The sequence below is a fragment of the Eretmochelys imbricata genome, chromosome 6, assembly GCF_965152235.1.
Source record: "Eretmochelys imbricata isolate rEreImb1 chromosome 6, rEreImb1.hap1, whole genome shotgun sequence".
NCBI lineage: Eukaryota > Metazoa > Chordata > Testudines > Cheloniidae > Eretmochelys > Eretmochelys imbricata.
In genome coordinates, this window is record NC_135577.1 from 103,299,653 (window position 1) to 103,319,692 (window position 20,040).

Here is a 20,040-nt window from a genome sequence, read left to right on the forward strand (position 1 = left end):
TTATCAGCTGGAAACTGAGTGCCTGATTCTGTTACATTAAGGCCCCATTTCATCACTGGCAGAGTAAAGGGGCTTTAACTGTGTGTAAGCATAACTTTTATGCCTACTTGAAGATGCCTTTACACTGCCAGAATGGTGTAAAGGGACTTAAGTGTAACTGAGGCCTTGTCTACACTGCTGGCAGCGTATAGGGTATGTGTAGCTACATACCACAGTGAAAATCGGGCTGCGTCCATGCTGCAGTGAGTAGCTACGTGTGGCAGTGAAAGGCTCAGGCACTAGGGAGGCTGCAAGGAAAGGCTCAGGAAGCTCCCTCCTGCCAGAGCCTTTCCCCGCTCCCTGAACATTTCTCTGGGGTGGAGAAAGGCTTCAGCAGGAGGGAGGCAGTGGGACACTACATTGCTAAAAATAGCACTGCTTAGGTATGTAGAGGACATACCCAGCGGGTTCAGGTGTGTCTTTATTCTTCTAAGTAGTGCCACACCCTCTATACTGCTATTTATACCTGGGCTGGGGTAGCGCACAGTATATGTACTCTATTACACCTTTGTTTATCTGCCGCGTCCGCAGGTTTGGCCGATCGCGGCTCCCACTGGCCATGGTTCGCTGCTCCAGGCCAGTGGGGGCTGCAGGAAGTGGCATGGGCCGAGGGATGTGCTGGCCGCCCTTCCCACAGCCCCCATTGGCCTGGAGCGGCGAATCGCAGCCAGTGGGAGCCGCAATCGGCCAAACCCGTGGACGTGGCAGGTAAACAAACCGGTCTAGCCTGCCAGGGGCTTTCCCTGAACAAGCGGCGGCCCTAGTTTGAGAACCACTGGTCTACTACACCTCGCCAGAGGCATAGCAGTAGAATCAGGCCCTGACGATGGTTCTTTTCCCATCAGTTCAAGGGACCAAAAAAGCAAATCTTCCTGAAATGAGGGCTCTGCAGGTCTGTTTGCAGGGTAATTCCATTTCCAATTGTTCATGAACAAGGCACACAGGGATACAGTATTTTTGTACCGTAGCAACCAGAAAAAAAAGTAGGAAGGGAATTTTTGTAAGTAGTTACCTGTTTTTTTTAAGAAGGGGAAACGAAAGCAGGTTTTCTGAACTTCCTCATGCCATGAAGCAGCACATTAGGGAGTATTTGGAAAGCCACCAGCAGGGCAAAAGATGGACAAGTTGGCCTTTTTGATTTCAAAGCATGTCAAGCAGTTTTAGGTAAAGACCACTCCAACTGTGACTGAATGGCCAGTGTTGTTGACAAAGATTTCTACTCAACCCCAGTCAATTGGGCCAGAGCTATTTGAGTAGGCTACATAAATAATTGCTAGGGACACCCTTTGGTTAAAAAACATTCAATTTCTTTTGCCTCTGGTTATTAATAATACTTTATATTATGAAAATGGAAAACACTTTTTTTAAAATCTCATTTTACTTCTCATTAGTTGTGCTTTGTTTATATTTTGCATTTCTCTTAGTTTGAACAATGACCATAGACCAGTCATTTTCACTCTGGTTTGGATGCACTAACTTAGTGCTGCAATTAGAGCTGGTCAACAGCTGTTTGTAAAAGAGGGTTTCATTTAAAAAAAAGACCTGTATCAAGTTGGACTAACTCTTTCAGTTTTTTGACTGGGAATTTCTAAATGAAACAAAATGAAAATATTTGTTTCCAATTGAAATTTTTGTTCAAAAACAGAAAATTGTTCGAAACATTAGACTCCTTTTTTGCCACTGAATGCAAGAAAATGAATGATGTCTAGGTTTGGGGGGTTTTCCACTTTCTTTTCCACTCTAACTTTTCAAACATTCCTCAACTTCAGAAAAGTTACAGAACAGCAGAGCTGCAAAGTTTCCTTTTGTCACTTTGTAACTTTTCCAAAGTTGAGGAATTTTTGAAAAGTTATAGAATAGTAAAAAAGAAACAGAAGGAAAGAGGAATACAATAAAGAAGAAAACAATCTCAGACATCCTTCGTTGTATGGGACAGAGTAACACGAAAGGGAGAAAAAAGACGTTCCAAAACTTAGAACACTTTGAATTTTTTTTCAGAAAAAAATTGTGAACCGTTTTGAAAAAATAAGACACAACTGTGCTGTTTTGAACCCTGTAAAAAAATAGAAACAACTTTGAAATTCCAAATCCCTATAGGTAAGGTGACCAGACAGCAAATGTGAAAAATCGGGATGGGGGTGGGGGGGTGTAATAGGAGCCTATATAAGAAAAAGACCCCAAAATCGGGACTGTCCCTATAAAATCGGGACATCTGATCACCCTAGCCATAGGTTTTAGGTTTCGGAAAAAGTTTGCTTACAAAACCTAAATTCTGGACTAAATTTGACCTGAACAGAAGTAATTGAATTAACATTAAAAGACAATACTTCTAAATGTTTGAATGAATTTAGTGTGCACAGAAGTAAGGTGCTAACAGTACTGACTGTAGCCAGGCATAATATTGGCAAGAGCTGAGCCAGCTTCCTCTTGTACAAAAGTCTGCCAACGCACAGCTTAATCTTGACTTGCCACTTAAATGGACATTTTGTTGATTCAGAGAATCTCAATAGGGAACTAACTAAACCCAACAAACTTGTTTCTACTTGGGATCTAATAGGACAGGAATATAGAAGTGGAAGGCCAGATCCCCTTGTGTTAAAATGTAATTCCTAGGTTCCAAGTCCAGAAGGGACCATTGTGATTATCTAGTTTGACCTCCTATATAACACAGGCCAGAGACCTTTCCCAAAATAATTCCTGGACCATATCTTTTAGACAAACATCCAATCTTGATTTGAAAATTGTCAATGATTGACAATCCACCACAACCCTAGGTAAATTGTTCCAATGGTTAATTACCCTCACTACCAAAAACATATGCCTTATTTCCAGTCTGATTTTGTCCAGTTAAATTTTCCGCCATTGGGTCATGTTATACCTTTCTCTACTAGATTGAAGAAACCTGTATTAAACATTTGTTCCCCATGTAGATACTTATAGGCTGTAATAAGTGACCCTTAACATTCTCTTTGTTAAGCTAAATAGACTGAGCTTTTTGATCCTATCATTATAAGGCATGTTTTTGAATCCTTTAATCATTCTCATGGCTCTTCTGTGAACCTTCCCACAATTTATCAACATCCTTAGTCCCATGGAGTAGCACCTTACTTACTTCATGAGTGGTCCCAGTGAAGTCCGTGGAACAAACTGCTATGCAACCTGAGGCAGGGTGTCAGGATGGCATTCTTTGTTTTTTCCAGAATGGCTCTGTTCGGTACCTACATCCATATTTATTATGTGGCCTGATTTTTCAGAGGTGCTGAGCACCCAAAATCTTAATTTCAATGGGAATTGTGGGTGGTCAGCACATTGGAAAAATCAGGAGAATCAGTTAGGTGCCTGTATATGGATCAAGGAGCCTAGCTTTGGGCATCATCAATGGAAAACGTTGGATTTCACCTTTCAGAGTCTTTCTTTACCCATGTGTAAAAGGAGGTTTGAGATCCTTGGATGGAAGGTGCTTGGACCTGCAAAATACTATTACGTAGGTTTCCATTAAAATTAGGATATGGTATTTTATTATTAGGTGCCAGGGTCACCGTTCCAGAGACTGAAGCCTTCCACTTGACCTCTGACCAGTCCTCTGTCACAGTCAATGACCGTGAAATCCTCCTTATATCACCTTCACCAGTGTGCCTCAATTCACGGCCCCAGAGGGACCACTGTTAGGGTGAGAAAGTAATACAGAATCCATAGCCTATTTGTTCTTTGCCATCTCTGCTGAAAGCTCCTCCTGTGAGTGCTGGCACTGGCAGTGGGATTTCATGAGATGAACATTCATCTGCTGAGAAATGGACGACCACCAGCCTATTCCATATGGGCCACTGACGAGCTCTCAGAAGTGAAGAGTTTCTAGCCTGATAACTGCCAAAGAGAACTGTCTCAGGGAACTGATTGCTGGTATTCAGGGCAATATGCTGCAAAAGAGGGCTTCAAAGAACAACAAAAATGGGAAACACAGACATTCGCTGAATTAATAGCCTGTAGGTGATACAGAAATAAAGGAGAGGGAACCTTTAAAGACTCAGCGTTTACGAGAAGATTCACTTACATATTATTCACCCTTTGGCTCCTGGGACATGTACCGTAAATGTTACTATTCTATCATTTTGATAGTGCCATGGTGCTTTACAGAACAAAATAAATAGACAAGGGCTCTACTGTAAGGCGTTTCTCAGTTAGACTAATGACAAAACAAATTAGTGACCCAAGTGAAAGCATGAGGTGGGACAGACGAAACCAATAAGTGAAAGGAAGTGCTGTGCTGACCATTAGTTGTCCATAGACCACAATTTGAGAACCACTAGGCTACTTCCTAAATCATGCACACTTTTTACAAGGCAAGACTGATTGTTCATAGGAGGGACTTCCCTCTCTGGGAAAAGGAGTACTTGTGGCACCTTAGAGACTAACAAATTTATTTGAGCATAAGCTTTCGTGAGCTACAGCTCACTTGCATCTGATGAAGTGAGCTGTAGCTTATGAAAGCTTATGTTCAAATAAATTTGTTAGTCTCTAAGGTGCCACAAGTACTCCTTTTCTTTTTGTGAATACAGACTAACATGGCTGCTACTCTGAAACCTCTCTGGGAGTATCCAGTGAAATCAGATTGGAGCCCATCGCTATCCTTCTTATCCAATTTTATTTTCAGTTTTTTCCTGTAATTCTCAGAGAGCCCATGGGGCAGGAACCCTCTGTCCCTTACTCCTAATCTATCCAACAGCTGTTGCGGCTTCTTTGATCACCCATTTCCTTGCATTGAGACCCAAGAAGACACTTTATTTTTAAATGAATGGATGTTTACCTCACTAGTGCTTGACATGGTTGTTGCTGTGATCTCTGATAACATTGATGGTATATCCTTTCTGTGCCCTTTTCACCACTTCTCTTGGGTCTACCATGAAAAAGCAATATGTGATCATGAAATTAAAGCCTTTGTGCACTGATATGTACAAGGGAGTTGATTTAATGTTAGGTGAGCAGCCTTAACTATAGCATTTCCTGTGGGGGGGAGGGGGTGGTTATTGTTGTTGTTTTGCTGAGTCCTTCGCTCTGCAACCTTTGTTCTTCTAATCATGTATGTATATTGCCATGAAGTGCCTGAAAAAAATGTAGAGGACAGAGTGCTGATTGGTCAGTTTCAGTTTAATGCCTCCACACCAACAACTACACTGAGATATTTGTACTCTGCACAAGATCATCTGTGAACAGATTCATAGATTACTAGGCCAAAAGGGACCATTGCAATCATGTAGTTTGATACCTTGTATTATACAGTCCACAGGATTTCTCTTAATTCCTATTTCAACTAGCCCATATTTTTGGATTTTTTCCTAAATCTTGTTTTAAAACTCTCCAGGGAATCCAGCATGGCACTTGGTAAATTGTCCCAAGGGTTATTTACCCTTACTGTTCTACTGTAAATTTGTCTAGTTTCAACTTCCAGCCAGTAGATCATCTTATACCTTTGTCTGCTAGATTGAAAAGTTCTGTTATCAAAATTGTGTTCCCTGTGTAGGTATTTATAGACCTGTGTGGAGAGATTCAAGTGGTGCAGAGCACCCTAGGGCTGTTAATCCTATAAGGACAGCCATGCTTCACTCCAAACGGTGGATCCATTAGCTGCAAACTAGGGAAAGTTTGGATCTAGATCTAAACTTTGCAATTTGCCCTTATTTCTATAATAGGCTGAACCAACTTGCAGATCCAAACACACTCAACCTTTTGAGGAAGTTTGGATCCAGATCCACACTTTGCAGTATGGGTCTGTGATGGAGTGTACTCCCCACATTGGCCCTGAGAAAGTTGAATTAGGGCCAGATGGGCCCAATCCAGGGGAGAGATTTAGGCTAGGAGGAGGCCACTAATTGGAAGCAAATTCACATGTGAAGGTACAGGCGGGGCTTACATAAAGCCAAGAGACTGGCAACAGCTGCAGCATGGAGAGTGGCAGTCATTCCTTTCCCCCCTCCTGAGGGAAGGAGGATTAGCAATCCTGAGACCTAGTAGGCCTAGGCCTAGGCCAGATGGGTGTGAGTAGAATGAATGGAAGCAAGGTAGGAACTAATCCAGGGGTGAAAGCAGTAAGGCCGGGGAAGCTGCAGACCTTGACTGCTTGTTAAAAACCCTGGGCTGGAACTCAGAGCAGAGGGTGGGTCTGGGTTCCCCTACCAACCACTGTGGAGTGGTACTGCGTGGACAGTGAACTAAAATACTGTCTGAGTCACTGCAGGAGTGACAGGGTTAGGGCAGTGGGTGTGAGGAGTGCCGGATGCCGCTTGAGCAGAAAGAATTTGGAGGACATCACCCTGCGTGCGGCCCCCTGCTCAGAATGCCTAAAGGGGGTGCCACCCCAGTATAAGTAATGAGCCCTGTGACAGGGCCCATCTAATGTAACCCTAGCCTGTCACCTCTTCTACTGTACTTTACCACAATCCTGATCAATTATTATTTTGAGGACTAGGATTGGAATTTACAATTCAAGCTAGGAGAAATGTTTTGGCCAAAAAAATGCAGTTTTGGTGTCACCATAACATTTCTTGCACTTGAGTTGATTTTGCTGAATTGTTCATGTTAAAATGCCACAAAAAATGAGACAGCCAAAACATTTTGTTTTGACACTTTCTAAATTAAATGATTCAATTTTTGGATTCAAAACAACTACTTTTCATTTTGAAATTTCCTCCAATTTTGTGAAAATTGAGTAAGAAACACTTCATTTTGACACGGATGAAAAGTTTTATTTGACCCAAATCTTTTACTTTTAAATTTGTCAAACAAGTTTTTAAATTTTTTTTTTTGGTCAACCCCACAGAATTTTTTTTAGCTTTTCAGAATTGTCTGAACAAACAAGGCAAAAAAATCAGTTATTTGCACAACTCCATGTACTGACTATCATTCATGTGACATGAAGCTGGCTATAAAGAAACGTGGTGCAGTAGTTAGCTTCTATGATAGTCAAGGTAAAGGTCTGAACTCAAATTTGTTTTAACGTGGTCGGCTGTGAGGCATGCCACAAATGTATACTTTCTCATTCTCTGCCAGCCTTTGCATGGGTTACAGATAAAGCGCCCTCCTTGTGTCATCCCCACTCAGCCCCCTGCTTACAACTGGGCTCTCTCTAGGTTTGTAATTACCATCATTCTCCATCTAGTTCCAACAGTGCTGTAACATCAGCTCCATAAGGTCTTAGCTTTTTCTCTGTGTTGGATCTGATACTCCTTGAAGATATTACAGCGTTTGACGATCTCACCCAGATTTATGTGCTTCCACCACAAGCTGGCTTATCCTCAATTTCAGTCTCCTGGTATTTGATGCTTTTGGTCCAAAGGTTAATCTGTTGTTCTCATCCTTACAAGTGGTGTTTGACAGCTGTTGCCTCTGTCTTTCTCAGTAGCATGCTGGCTGACCAATGTTGTGAGAGCTATAGACTGCCTCCTCTTACACCAATTCTAAATCTGTCTGAGCATCATTTTCCTCTAGGACGAGGAAAGGATAACAAAACTCTTGTTTCTCTCTAGATATAATTTAATGTAAGATCCAAGAGAAATGTAGATGCAATAATTTATAATAAAAGGAACAAATCAGTTAACCAGTTCTGACAAACAGCTTATTTCAAAAATCCAAAATCAAGACAAACTGACAAAATACAATATAGGATTTTTTTTTTTCTTGTGTCCGTTCTTAAGATCTGATGAGTCTTCTCAATATAACTGATGCTGGCTAATGAACAAAACTGAAGTTCATTTAGTGCTGTAGTTAACTGGTTAGTGTGAGTGTATACTACTGCCCTCTCCTGGCTGGAATTGGAATAGCTCAGTTATGTGTCATGGACCTATATACAGCTAACCACTGACAGGTTCTCATTCAGATCAAGTGGTAAAGGTCTGGTTGCAGAAGCACAGACAACATACACTCTTTCTCTGCTCCAGCTGGTCTTGGTGTATATTACAAGTGACACCCATAAAGTCCTAGACAGCCATGAGTTTGCATTATTTTTACACAGCTGAAGACCAGAACCCAAATCTGCACTGGGCTGACAGGCTCACAGCCCTTGTCAATGCCTTTGACTTCAGTGGGGTTGTATAGGTTGTAAATTTGGCTCCTTAATGGCAAAGAAATGAGTTATGGTGGTGACGTATTTATTACACTGTTACCATGAGACAAAGCAAATTACCATGCTATTTCCAACAGAGCTACCATGCAATCCTGCCAAAGAAGGCATGGTGTTTTAGTATAATTGTTATACAATTAAATAATCCGTGTTGCCAATGAACATGCACTGTACATGTTCCCAGCAAGCTGCTTGAATTCAACTCAGCAGAGTGTGTGAGGGGATTTAATCCTGATTTGCAGTAAGAACTCAATACAGAGATGTGGTGCAGGCAGCTCCGGGGCTGGCTTTTCTCATTTACATTGCAAAGAACAAAAGGTTCCTGTTGGCCCAAACAAATCTCTGCCGAGATGCAGGGGTCACTTCAGAAAAGCTGTGGATAAAAATCATCAGCTGTGTGTGAGGACCGAGCAAGCAAGTGTGGCAGGCTGTATGGCTCCTTACACTTGGCAGAACAAAGGGAATTCTGAAGCTGTTCCCTGCTTTTTCCTCGCCCTGGTCTGTGCAGTTACCTTTGGAGTCTACTGTTAAATGGCTGGGTTAAGCCCTTCCACTGCCTGGCATCTAGGTCTCATGACTGCTGCACGCAGAGAAGTCAAGTGTTGCTATCATGTACCATATTGACTAGCATGGCATGGGGGTCCCAGCAATTAGAGCTGGAAAAGAACTGTTATGTCACCCACTCCAGCCCTATGTCAATTAACTCTACAGTGCTTTCTAGAATTTAAAATGTGTAGCTTTCAGGGGCTCAAGCAATGGGGCTCCTAGTGCCTTCCCTGGGGAGGTTATTCCACAGTCCAATAGATCTCACAGGCAGGAAGTTTCCCCTATGTCTCTTTCTTAATTTCCCCTATTACTTGCTCCTCTTTGCACCTTCTTGTACCACCCTAAATCATCCTTCTTACTCCAGCGCCCATATCCTTTCACTGCCGCCCTGTAGATTGGCTGTAACTGAGCCAAGCTATGCATGTTTAGCTCTTTTATTTTTACTCATCAATCAACCCCTTCAGGTCCCTAATCTGTTCTGTTCTTCTCAGATCTCCCTCCAATTTGACATCACCTCTCTGGTAATAAGGTGCAATATTCCCAATTGAATTGTATTGGAACTGTACAGAGTGAGACTGTTACCTGCCCAGTTCCTATCTCACAACGTGATGACTCTCTGCATATGCAGCTACAAATTGCATTTATCTTTTCTGGTGTCCTAGTGCATTGCAAGCTCATGTCTAATTTGCAGTTCACTCTTGCCATCAGGTTTCTCTCAGCAGTGCTGTTTTCCACATTCTCCTCTCTCATTAAACTGCTTTCAGTTTCTGTGTGTTAAGCTGCATTCTTCCACAATGAATTCTGCCTGTTTCTAATCTCTGACTCCAGGCTGCTTTGTATTTGTCTCTTGGCCCTTCTGGTATTTGCATTTTCTCCCAGTTTAGTAACTTCTCTGGATGTCATTAACATGTGTGCTATACTGGATCTAAAAACACCAGTCCCTGCTATATGCTGCTTCATACTTACCCACACCTGTATATATACACCACTGATCATTAAATGAGGCCCTGATCCTGCAGTGTGTAGTTTATGGGGTGGGTTAACACAGCTGCAAGGAGCTCCACTGAAGTCCGTGGACCTGCAAGGCATAGCAGCAGACTGCCTGCATGCTACATATTAAAGGACTGGGGTATTGTGGCTATCCATCTCTTTTTTGCAAGGCCAGAAAGAGGCCTTGGAGAGCAATGGGCCAGATTTTCAAAGGGATTTAGCACCTAAGGAGGCAGACACTTGAAAATCCCAGTAGGTGCCAATCTGAATCTTTATGCCCCTGAATATCTTTGAAAATCCGTCCCTTCCACAACACATAACAATGAACATTGTCCCTCTTTTCACGTCAGTTTTCACTTTTTATTGGCAGGGTTCAGGATTCCAGGCTTGTTTGTCTGATTTTTAATCCACATATTTTGCTTCTTCTGACTTCCCTTCTTCCACTAATTATCATCATCTCCCATGTGTTTCCTTGGCTGGCATCTTCAAGACTAAATTAATGTGGGGATATTTTGATAGTAATTGTTGCAAAGAAAAAAAAAGGAGGGGAGGAAATATAAGATTAATTGTATTTTGCCACAGCTTTAATTCATTTTTATTTTAATGGATCCTTTGTACTTCTGTTTAAAGGACGCTGTCTGATTAAGCATCATCTGCTGTAGTTTTAAAAAGAAATTTCCTCACCTGTGTGACAAATAATTTTATATGAAAATTGAAAATTTGTAAGTCTTTCACTTGTCTCTATCTGTGCTCTTTGTCTTGTGTTTCTCTCTGCTTGGATAATGAAAATGGACTGATCAATATCGGGTTCTCCTGCACTACCACTATGGAGCAATGTTTAGGCTTTGTAAAAGGTTGCTTTGGCAAAACTTAAAGTGGGCGGCCAAGGGTGCTGCATTGACTTAGTGCCTTTGACAGGAGACATTCAACTAGTTCAGGTCTGAAATTTGACCTACTTTACAATGTGCCCTAGATACTAAGAGCTGTATTTTGCTTTTTTCTTAAGTAATACCAAACCAAGAGAAAAATAGAGCCAGATTAATTTCAGCTCTCAAATCAAAAGGATGAAATTGACACTAAAAGAAATAGACATTTCCAAGAATCATGTGCTTGTTTTTACCAAAAGAAAAAGTGATCTTTTAAAAATAAACAAATATAGAGGGGCCAATGGTGAGAGTGATGATCAAACCTAGTGCTTAAATAGCGCTTTTCACCAGTAGGTCTCAGTGATTTACAAAGGAGGTTAGTGTCATTATAAATAGGGAAACTGAGGCACAGAGGTGAGGTGACCTACCCAAGATCATCAGAAGGCCAGTGATAGAGCGAGGATTTGAAGCCAGGTCTTCTGAGTCCCAGTCCAGGACTCTATCCTTTAGACAACACTGCCTATGAATACAGGCTCTGATCCAGCAAAGCACTTAAGCATGTGTTTAACTTTAAGCACATGAGTAGTCTCATTTACTTCAAAGTTGAGCATGTGTGTAAATGCTTTGCTGGATTGGGGCCAGGGGCCGGGATCAACCTTTGCTTCAGGGTGGTAATCTGACTGCAATAAGATAATAGCAAATAGGAGTAACCTTTCTCTCTTCCTCCTCCTTCCAGCCCCCTATTTAGGATCAGGGCCTAAAAGAACACCTATCCCTCGTCTTTAACAATGCATCCACTTCTAAAGGTTTCTATCGGGCTAAAAATAAGCAGCCAGAAATAAAATGAAAGCTAATGTGAAGTAGCCGATTGCACCCTCTCCCCGGCACTGCCTCTCACACTGCATTCCCCCACTTCTCAGCAGTCTCCACAAGGGTGCACACTGTGGAGGTCACTATTATAAAACTGAGGACTGACACAGTTTCCGCCTTTACTTTCTCACTTTACAAAATTTCCCTTTCCAGTGGCTTCTGATATCAATGTAAGAGCTGCAAACATCTTGAGCCTGGCTCTTCCCTGCCGTGCATCTTCTGTAGTCTTTACACCAGTGCAGACTGGGTGTGAGATGTCACTATTGGTGTACTGGAGTGAAGAATTTCCATTGGGTAATACGTTACATTTCCTTTACCCAGGTGCAAATGACCAAACAAGGTGCAAGTGGAGTTCACTGCTCAGTGTGCACTACACCGCCACCACCCTCAGTGCCAAATTCGGGGGGTGTGAGTCTCTTCTGCTCAAGCTGTAACTACTTATAGGGGTATGTGTGGGGGGGGAAGAGAGAGTATTTATTTATTTTTAAAGCTCTGGAGTTTCCCAGTTACATCCTCAATGTTGGTTAAGATTGTAGTTGTCACACAAAGGAGGGAAGAATTAGGCCCCTTGTCTTTCTAGTCCCTGAGCTCCCTCTAGTGTTCACACATACACATTGCATCCGCTCACTTCAGCTCTGGTTTAGTAGCACGTGAGAGAGGAGTTCCGCTCGTGCTCTTTGGGTCCAGTCCTGCACTCTCTGCTAATCTGAGCTCGCCCACGAGTAGGCTTTTGAGGATTGACCTTTTTTTTTTTTTTTTTTTCCCTTCAGTTCACTCTTGGTGAGGAAGCTCTGTAAGTGAACACACACCTTTATGCTGATGTAAATTAAACTGTGCACAAAAAGCACCGAGGCCCAGCTCCTCAAAGGGCCTGAGCTCCTAAGCACACCACCTCCTTCTCTCAGGATGTTTGTTGCCATGGTTTTAACCAAAGGTGGGGACCACCCCACCCCACACACTCCTACCCAGGCTACCCTGTGGCTGTGGTGTGTGCTCACTGAACCCTGTCACCAGTGTGTGCAGGGGTGGGATTTCAAATGTCAAACTTTGCAAATACTGTCCCACCTGCTCCTAGCATCAGCAGAGAAATGTAATCATAGAAGGGGGGTGTCAAGTTTCCTTCCCTGCTCTGAACTGTAGGGTACAGATGTGGGGACCTGCATGAAAGACCCCCCCTAAGCTTATTCTTACCAGCTTAGGTTAAAAACTTCCCCAAGGTACAAACTTTGCCTTGTCCTTGAACCGTATGCTGCCACCACCAAGCGTTTTAAACAAAACAGGGAAAGACCCCATTGGAGACGTCTTCCCAAGGCCTATACCCCCTTTCCTGGGGAAGGCTTGATAAGAATCCTCACCAATTTGTACAGGTGAACACAGACCCAAACCCTGGGATCTTACGAAGAATGAAAAATCAATCAGGTTCTTAAAAGAAGAATTTTAATTAAAGAAAAGGTAAAAGAATCACCTCTGTAAAATCAGGATGGTAAATACCTTACAGGGTAATCTGATTCAAAACATAGAGAATCCCTCTAGGTAAAACCTTAAGTTACAAAAAGACACAAAACCAAGAATATACATTCCATCCAGCACAGCTTATTTTACCAGCCATTAAACAAAAGGAAATCTATGCATTTCTAGCTAGATTACTTACTAACTTTACAGGAGTTGTAAGGGTGCATTCCTGATCTGTTCCCAGCAAAAGCATCACACAGACAGACCAACCCTTTGTCCCCACCCTCCAGATTTGAAAGTATCTTGTCCTCTTATTGGTCATTTTGGGTCAGGTGCCAGCTAGGTTACCTTAGCTTCTTAATCCTTTACACGTGAAAGGGTTTTTCCTCGGGCCAGGAGGGATTTCATAGCACTGTATACAGAAAGGTGGTTACCCTTCCCTTTATATTTATGACCGGGGGAAATCTCAGTATTACAGAGTCTCAATTTTTGCTTAGTTTGAGTATCTGAGAGGACCTTAGGTACAGAACCAAGGCTTCCCAGCTAAAATCAGACCTTTTCTAACTCACTATGTCTTACATGTGATGTACTTCTTTAGCTGGGCTTGGCTTGGGTGCTTCCTGTGGCACACTCAGGCTAATCATTAAAGCTACTGTAGGATTCCAGAAATCCTGGGAAGGTTACAGATGCAGGCTGACCCTGAGGCAGTCTGGTGGCATGAGCTGTCAGGGTCCCTTGCTCTCTTTAAAAATATGGTATAGTGAAGTGTAGTTGGCATTCCTGAAAGATGATTTGATAGCCTTGGGGCTCCTACTCTTCCAGTGCAGAGGACAAATACCTTGTTTTAAAGTCAAGGGCAGTCACTCAGATCCTTCAGGTAGCGAACTGGGCCCCTGGAGGCTGAAATCTTTGATCCACAGAGGTACAGCATAGGACAGTGCTAGCTTCCCCCCAGCCGCTGACAATGTGCCTCCACCCTGTTCTGTAGGTGCCAGCACTGGGAGGATAGCAGAGAGGTAAGTCCAAATACCACCAGCCCCCAGAGCAGAATAACCAGCAATGTCTGACATGGCTGGAACCCCAGAGGTGAATTTATAGCTCAAGCTAATCTTATTTCAGGCAGGAACTGTCATTTCCTCTATGTTTGTGCCAGTGCCTAGCACAATAGGGCTTTGACTTGTAGGCACACAATGGAACTGTTAAATAATAATAATAATATCTCTAGTTTGATGCCAGTCAAGTAGTGTGGTGTGTGTGTATTTACACTTCTTCACAACAAATGGTCGCTCTTCACTTCTCCTTAAAGGGGTTTTCTTGTGTTGTTTCAGTCCTGCCACAGATCCTGGTGAAGAAGATGATGATGAGACACGGCCATCTCAGTCCATCACTCTGCAAAACTGCCTTCCCGTGCCTGGCATCTGTGTTCTTGATAAACTCATCAAAACATGCCCAGTCTGGCTTCAGCTGAGCATGAATCAGGACAGGGCTGGAGAGATACTCAGCAAAGAAGCAGCAGGGGTAAGTCTACATTAGTCCAAAACAATTTCAGCTCAGACAAGCACATTTCCTGGTCCTCAGGGGAGATGGATAGCTGTGGTATGGTTTTGGTTGTTGTTCCCTTCCCTCCCCTCCCCCCCCCCCCCAAAAAAAAAAAAGTGAAAGCAAACGTATTTAGCAGTTTCTGGTCTTTGTTGGCTAGTCTTATGTTCGTGGGATAGACATTTCCATTCTCTCTAGAGTGGTGGTGTGTGTGAAAGAGAAGGCTTATACCTTTGATTTACTTAGCAGTTGGTGTCTGGGAATAGTTTTCCTATTTGTTTCATAGCCCTGCTCTGTTGTGCTTTCAGATATCTCCATATACTCTCTGTAGTCTGATGCAGTATTTTTCTAATATCTCTGACTTGTAGCTTCCTTAAAAAGTGAAATCTTAAAGGTGAACAACAACAAAAGTGTGTTCATATCCCTAGTTTGCTTCTTTGGGGTGTCAGTTTTGCTTGTTGATTTTTGTAACTTAGGAAAACCAGCAACATCAAAATTGTCTTCCCTGTAGGAGGACATGAGAACTAGTGGCAGTTCTTTCAGCCTTTTATTGACAAGAGATGGGGTTTGGAAAGAAATTTTTTTTCCCAAGCGCGTGCCAGGTGTTTGTGATAGAGAAGGATTGCAAAAACAACAAACAAAACATGCTGTGTTTTAAAAAGTTTTGATACAGTTGCTCAGATTTCATGTCCTTGGTACTGTGATGTCATTACAGTACCTCTCCGGTTATCCAGAGAAGCTCCCAAAATAGACAAGAACTGAATTTCTAATGTAAACAAAGCAAGATATAAAATGCTTTTTGCATTGTTTAGTCTGTGGGGGAATAACTCTCAGGAATTCTTTATATGTCATAAAGTATTGGGAGGCGATTAGGAGGAAGTAGGGTGGATAAGCCCAGTTTTTCCCTCTACTAAAAAGTGGCCTGCTCCCACTTCTCTTCGTTCACTGTCTGGTGTTCTAAGGGAAAGTAACAACCCTGTGCAAACCAAAGAGACTAAAATGACTAAATGAAAACTGATCTGGAATGAGGCTAGGATTAGGGGTAGAGATGCTGCGGCAGGGAAACCTGAAGCACAGCCAAGCTGAAGGAGAAATTTTAGACTGTTTTATGGTTTCATTGTTCTTTAGCTTACCAATAAAGCCAAATCCCAGGAAGGGGTTAGGTGAGCACAGATGCCACAGAGTGAGCCCAGGTCTGCTGCCTGTACTTACATTTAGTTGTATATTGTCATCTGAGTAGTGTCACTAAGCTCAGTGTGACTACTCAGTATGAGTAAGCGTAGCAGAATTGGGTTTATCTGAGAGAGTCTGTTCGGTCTCATCGTGTCATGAGCCTTGAAATGTTGCTGGGGTGTTGCAGGTTTTGTTTTTTGTTTTTTTTTTAAATTAAGTCCTGATGCATGAGGAGACCTGGTCCAAAAAAAAAAAAGAGAGCCTGGTGTTTGTGATAAGGGAGGTTTTTACAGTAAAGGCTGTATCTGGGTTAGACTAAAGCCTGTACAAGCCCATCTCCCCAGATGAAGGGAGTAAGTCCCAGGGACACATGGTAGAAACTAGATGACTCAGACCCAGGCCTGCTGAGATATATATATATATATATATATATATATATATATATAAAGGGCAGCTTGAGTTGAGGGACATGAGGAAAGGAGTAGAGAGGTTCCCCTTAACTTGTGGGCCGATGGCCAGGGAGTGCAAGGTTGCAGGTAGCAGGCTAAGAAGTCTGGGAGCCAGTCAGCTGGAGGAAAACTTCAACAAAGGGAGGAGAGAGGCTCTCCTTAGCTCCTAGGCAGGGGGCCTGAAGAGTAAGACCTGCAGGAGTCCCTGGCCCTGAGGAAAGGACCTGGTCTATATGATGAACCTGTGCTGCATGGTTTTAATTTAGAGAGGTAACACTGAACCCTGAAGAAAAGGTCTGGAAATCCTGATGCTTTTGGGTGGAGGGGGGTTGGCGCACTAGCTGGGGAGTTCTCCCTCAGGCTCATGTGGCCTCCCTGGATAGAACATTAGAAAAGGGCAGTCAGGCTAAGAGCTTGCCTCCCCCTTTTCCTTCTTTAATTTCTTGCTAGCAATAGAAGCTGTAGTGGGTGTTTACACCAGTTCCTGTGGAAATGAACAGACCACCTTTAGCTGAAGGAAAGGTGGGAATAGATTGTGCGGACTGCAGAATGCCCAGGCAATTCACGTGCTCTCATTGTGAGGGTGGCAGTGGATGTTGCCTTTTCATTCTCTGAGTCAGCGTTCAGGGATGAAATCTAGCTCGTGGCAAGTTAGCAACCAATGTCTCCTCTGCCATTTGCTGGTTCTCGCAATGGCATCCAGCTGCCATAACGTTAACATCTTTAAAGCTCTCCAAGACATCCAGGGATGGGCAGTGTCTCTGAAGGACATTCAGAGGCAAATCATGTCTCTGCTCCCCCACCCCACCTCTTCCACAGGCATGATCCCTCCCCCTCTGCAATAGGTAGCCAGGAGAGGAGCCAGCCCAGAGGGGTGCCTCCCAGGGGAGAACAGCTGGCCAGCCGCAGAGGGGAGCATGTGCTGATGCTGTATCCTGCAGAAGAGGGTGCAGTGGACATACACTAGTTTAATGTCAGAGAGCTGGGGTGGCGCATGCTCTGCCTGCTCCTGAAGCTCATTTTAGGATGGAGCAGCTCTCCAACACCCCAGAGGCACAATCTGGAAAGACTTATTTACACAATAGGCTCCCATCCTGCAAACTGGGAACTAGTTAGCTGCAAGCTTAGGAAGCCTGTGCAGCTAAGGCCCCATTTCTACAAACGTGGCCCAAATATAACCTTTGGAACCATGGCAACAAGTCTTCCTGATTAGAAAAGAGAACAGACCAGTTTCCAGGTTTCACTTCTCACCTTGTTAATCTGAATTTGAACCAAAATGGATCAAGTGTTAATCGGTAACTCAGTGATCTCGGGGGTCAAACATACATTAATTCTCACAACAGCCCAGTGAAGTAGGTTAGAGTTATCAGCTGGGGGAGCTGAGGCACAAAGAGATTAAATGATTTACCTCCCTCCCTGTACATGGGAAGGTGCAAGGTGCTCACAACCATCTCTAACACCTGCCTGTCCACCTAGCTAATCATTTATATCCTGCTCATCACCATGGCATGGGGTCAAGCTGCCCTTTGAGTCTGATCCACTTCAAATATGAAGTGCTGAAGGACTGAATTTCACATCAGAGAGCAGAAGACCTTACCAGGCTCTCTGTTGTATTGAACTGAATGGAGAGCCACACAAGATACGCCCAAGGACACTCACTCACTGTCTTAGCAAAACTGCTTTAGGCTGTGGCCAGAGTGGTTGCTTGAATGTGACATGAGATGCTCCCAACCCTAGGACCCCTGAGAGTTTGTGCATTAGCAATGCTCCTAACCTGCCGAGCTCAGAACCTACATCAGTTCCCCCTGTGGCAGTGCAGTGCATTGTGACTTGGCTTCTAGACAAACTCCTCTCAGTTCCTCTTCCCGAGAAATCAAAGCTTTCCTGGTGTAGTTTCAGTTCACTGCAATTATTTAATCGTTTTCTAGAATCACACTTCTCCTCTAGAATGTTAATACCGTGGTCCCAGAACTAGCTAAGTCTTTGTCATCACCTCTTCCTTAAAGCAGCTTTAGGTAAGACAGAGTCAAGATATTTATAAAAGTGATTTCAAAGAGTCTTTGCTCATAGGATTTCAAGCTACAGTAACTCCTCACTTAAAGTCATCCCGGTTAACGTTATTTCGTTGCTACGTTACTGATCAATTAGGGAACATGCTCGTTTACAGTTGTGCAATGCTCCCGTATAACGTTGTTTGGCAGCCACCTGCTTTGTCCACTGCTTGCAGGAAGAGCAGCCTGTTGCAGCTAGCTGATGGGGGCTTGGAACTAGGTGGACCGGCAGCCCCCCATCAGCTCCCCTGAGTTCCCTGTGCGGCATCCGCCCCAGGCTATCAATTGCCGGCACTTCAGCTGTCCCTCCTGCCACTGCCATGTGCTGCTCCTGCTCTCTGCGTTGGAGCTGCTCCCGGGAGCCTCCTGCTTGCTGTTTGGGGTGGGGGAGAGGGGTGCTGATGTCACGGTGTCCCCCTTCCCCCCTGCTCCTGCCCTCCGCTTACCCCATCCCTATAGAGCGGGGGGTGGGGACAGGGGACATGATAGGGCTCAGGACAGAGACAGCTTGCTAGCAGCAGCTGCTGTCTCAACTTGTTGATCTACTTAAAAAGGCAATGTACTTAGAGTGACGTCAGCGTACTTAAAGGGGCAATGTGCATCTCTCTCTCTCTCTCTCTCACACACAGGGTGTGTCTCTGTCTCTGTCTGCCATGCTGCCTCCCCTCCCTCCGTTTATGTTGCCTTGTAGAGTGTGAGGCTACATTAACAACAATGTGTTAACCCTTGAGGCCTCAGCTGAGTGCTAGTTCATCATTCAGCACTAAGGCATTTCCTGGGAAATATTCCACTCTCTGACTCTACCACCTCAACCAAGCTTCACAATCATCATCACTGTGTACCAGTATTAAATTGTTTGTTTAAAACTTTTTTTTTCCTCTTTCTCTCGAGAGTGTGAGTGTGTTTTGTCTGGTGAGAAAAATGTCCCTAGTACCTAACCCCCTCTATTTACATTAATTCTTATGGGGAAATTGGATTCGCTTAACATCGTTTCGCTTAAAGTCGCATTTTTCAGGAACATAACTACAATATTAAGCGAGGAGTTACTGTACAAGTTAAATACATATTTGACATTGAAGTCGGATTAGAAACAAACTGAGGAATGCACACAGTGCTTACGCTGCACAAAGAAGGTACTGACTCAGCCAGAAAGCCCTTTCTCTTCTTGATTAAACTTGCTCCTGTGCTAGTCCAACATGCCCACTGCTTTGAGCCACTCAGGACCAAAAGTTTGTCATTTGCTATAAAATCAACTTATGGCTATTTTAATCCTTTTTTCTATAAATGTCTAGGGGGCCCCTATTCTATTCTCATGCTAGAAACTCGAGTGAGGATGTACTGGGGCAAATTCACCATCGCTTAGGGCAGTTGCATCAGGGGTTGTCATTTAGCAAATTGTGTGAAGTTGTGCAGCTTTATCTTCAGGTTAAGTAGGATATCAGTGGTGCATTGGGATTCTGCTAGTCCCTACTGCAGGACTGAATTTCACCCAGAGAAAATATCCCTTAGCAGTAGTTATCTTTGTCATGGAAGATTTGACATACTGGAGTGAAACTAGAATGAAATGTGTTAGACGTGAATTGAAAAAGACCTTTCTCTGGTTACTGGAAAGAGTCTCATTCTCAGATATTTAACGTTAAGTTCACAAGCTCCTACTTCTTTTCCTCTGCTTTAGATATTCCTAGTTAGGAGAGATGGTAACATGAACAACATGGTACTCTTGGTCCACTTCCCAGCCCAGAATGCGGCTTCTGATGTGCAGGAGTACAACATTAAAGAAGAAAAGTCACGTAAGTTTTCTCAAGACTTCTATCTCTTGCTCTGACCATCAGATGGGCTTGACTCTTGACTGCAAGGTATGTACACAAATGTGCTTGCAATGAAAAAGATCCTGCCATAGTTGGAGGAATGGTAGATCTTGACTCCTCCAGGAAAATTTGTTCAGATTCATT

General features: G+C 43.4%; 1 protein-coding gene across 1 annotated transcript in view; it reads left to right on the forward strand.

Annotated features, from left to right (window-relative positions):
• The window catches only part of RIN3 (Ras and Rab interactor 3), a 108,048-nt gene that overhangs the window by 19,303 nt on the left and 68,705 nt on the right, over nucleotides 1-20,040 (forward strand). Inside the window, exons 2-3 of the mRNA XM_077820407.1 lie at nucleotides 14,205-14,394; nucleotides 19,764-19,878. Of these exons, the coding sequence (XP_077676533.1) occupies nucleotides 14,205-14,394; nucleotides 19,764-19,878 (305 nt within the window). The remainder of the gene's footprint in view (nucleotides 1-14,204; nucleotides 14,395-19,763; nucleotides 19,879-20,040) is intronic.